Genomic DNA, 1,952 nt, shown 5'->3' with positions numbered 1-1,952 from the left:
AGTGATAGGAATACTCATAATGTCATGAGCCATTAGTGAAAGTTCTGGAAAGCTACCACAATGTGATTCCCAATATTCAAGAATATCCAAGTCCATTTGAGTGTTATGGTCAAACCGGGCCTCTTCCAAATACACATCTAATTGTGACTTACTATTGATTGAAGCAACAATTTCACTCTTAAATGTATCAAAACCAACAATATCAGCATCTCTTACCTTCTCATTAGCACGACTACTAGATGCATTTTCAACCATATTGTGTGCTTCATAATTAGTGGCGCGCAAATATCCTTCAAAAAGGGAATATAACTTGTTACGAAGATCATCACCATTATTGTCCCATTAGTGCCATAAAGTCGCCTATAACTGAACTCCACAAACTGCAACTTATACTAAGGATTTAAAATTACAGCAAATGATAGCACAATGCTGTAACAATCCCAGTATTTATCAAATTTTTCTTTCATGCTTTTTGCCATGTTACTAATTACTACATCTTCATCTTCCATCTCTTCTAAAATACGCAAATGAATTTTCCATACACCATGAAAGTATAAGTTGGCAGTAGGGTATTGAGTGCCTGAAAAGAGAGTGGTGATGTCATAAAATGGCTTCAAAAATTTTGCTATCTTCTCAGCCTTATCCCATTCATCATCTAAGGGACAAGTGCAAAAGCTTCCATCAACAATACTCAAATTGTGAAATGCATCCCGAAATGTAAGAGCTGTCTCAATCATTAAATATGTCGAGTTCCATCTTGTTGGCACATCTTGTCGCACTTTCTTACTAGTTAAATTAGGGAGTTCTTGAAGACATTTGGCAAATCTTAACTTCCTCATATCATTGCCTCTCACATATTTAACACTTTCACGTATGTTGTGCACAGCATGCTCTATAATTTTCAAACCTTCTTGTACAATAAGGTTTAAAATATGAGCACCACAACGAACACAAAAGAACTCACCACTACAAGGCAAAGATGATCTAAAAGAAGGGTTTTTCTTCAAACTATTCACCAAGGTATCATTATAAGAAGCATTGTCTAAAGTGATTGTAAATACTTTTTTCTCAATGCCCCATTCTTTTAGAATGTTAACAATCTCTCTCCTAAAATCTTACCACTACGAGGAGGTGGCGTATGAGAAAAACATAAAACCCTTATTTGCAACTCCCAATTTGCATCAATGTAGTGTGCAGTGAGAACCATGTACTCATTCGTTGTGGAAGATTTCCACAAATCTGATGTTAAGCAAATCTTGCCCGGGACTAACTCTAAAGCACGTTTGAGATTTTCTCTTTCTTTCTTATAGATTTTTAGAACATCTGACTTTGCTGTATTCCTACATATTGGCTTAACATCGGGATTTAGAAAGATATGAAGCTCTCTATTAACCTTATGCTCTGCAAATGAAAATGAGTAATTATGTCTAATAATTGCCATTGCAATCTTTTCACAATACATATCTTGATCAAGGGGAGGACGGCAAGGCACACTATCATTTTCTTGATGACATTTCTTAGCATGACAGCGTAAATTACTAGTCCCATTCTCCTTATCTGCCATTAAAATATTAGTACATTTTCTGCACTTGACTTTTCGATGGCCATCTTCATATAAAGGTAATATTTCGAAATCATTCCACACTTCAGAAGTCCTACTCCTACTTCTTTTGCTACCACTTGAAATTGTTTGTTCAAATTCATCCATCCCCTCAGTTACAGACATGGTTCACCTTAAAAGATAAGACAATCAAAATGAAAATTTCTACAAATATATATTTCAAATCAACCAAAATCACAAAAGGCAGAAACATAGGTGACAATTTGAACAGAACCCAAAAGGTAAAAGTGGATAGATGCAAATCATCAAACACCCAGAAAAGAAAAAAGACATTAACTTAGAACTCAAAACCCAATTGAGAGAGGGGTCTTAATCTTACCTTGAAAATCTT

At 35.1% G+C, this 1,952-nt stretch overlaps 1 protein-coding gene across 1 annotated transcript; it reads right to left on the bottom strand.

Moving 5' to 3' along the window:
• Window positions 1-392: 392 nt before the first annotated feature.
• On the bottom strand, window positions 393-1,726 carry LOC115964403 (zinc finger BED domain-containing protein DAYSLEEPER-like). The gene is made up of 2 exons (XM_031083720.1): window positions 1,120-1,726; window positions 393-907 (listed from the first exon to the last, which is right to left on the bottom strand). Exons 1-2 carry the CDS (start codon window positions 1,724-1,726, stop codon window positions 393-395), a joined length of 1,122 nt encoding a protein of 373 aa, XP_030939580.1.
• Between the last annotated feature and the right edge of the window lie 226 nt (window positions 1,727-1,952).

Source organism: Quercus lobata, chromosome 10 (genome assembly GCF_001633185.2).
Source record: "Quercus lobata isolate SW786 chromosome 10, ValleyOak3.0 Primary Assembly, whole genome shotgun sequence".
NCBI classification, from domain to species: domain Eukaryota; kingdom Viridiplantae; phylum Streptophyta; class Magnoliopsida; order Fagales; family Fagaceae; genus Quercus; species Quercus lobata.
Note: the sequence above shows the minus strand (reverse complement) of the source record. Positions and strands in the feature narration are given on the sequence as shown.

What these genes read in the sequence shown, in the direction of transcription:
- LOC115964403 (XM_031083720.1), bottom strand. Translation starts at nt 1,726, where the DNA reads ATGTCTGTAACTGAGGGGATGGATGAATTTGAACAAACAATTTCAAGT. An exon ending in TACGCCACCTCCTCGTAGTG is followed by an intron (nt 908 to 1,119) that starts GTAAGATTTTAG and finishes TTGTACAAGAAG; the next exon opens with GTTTGAAAATTATAGAGCAT.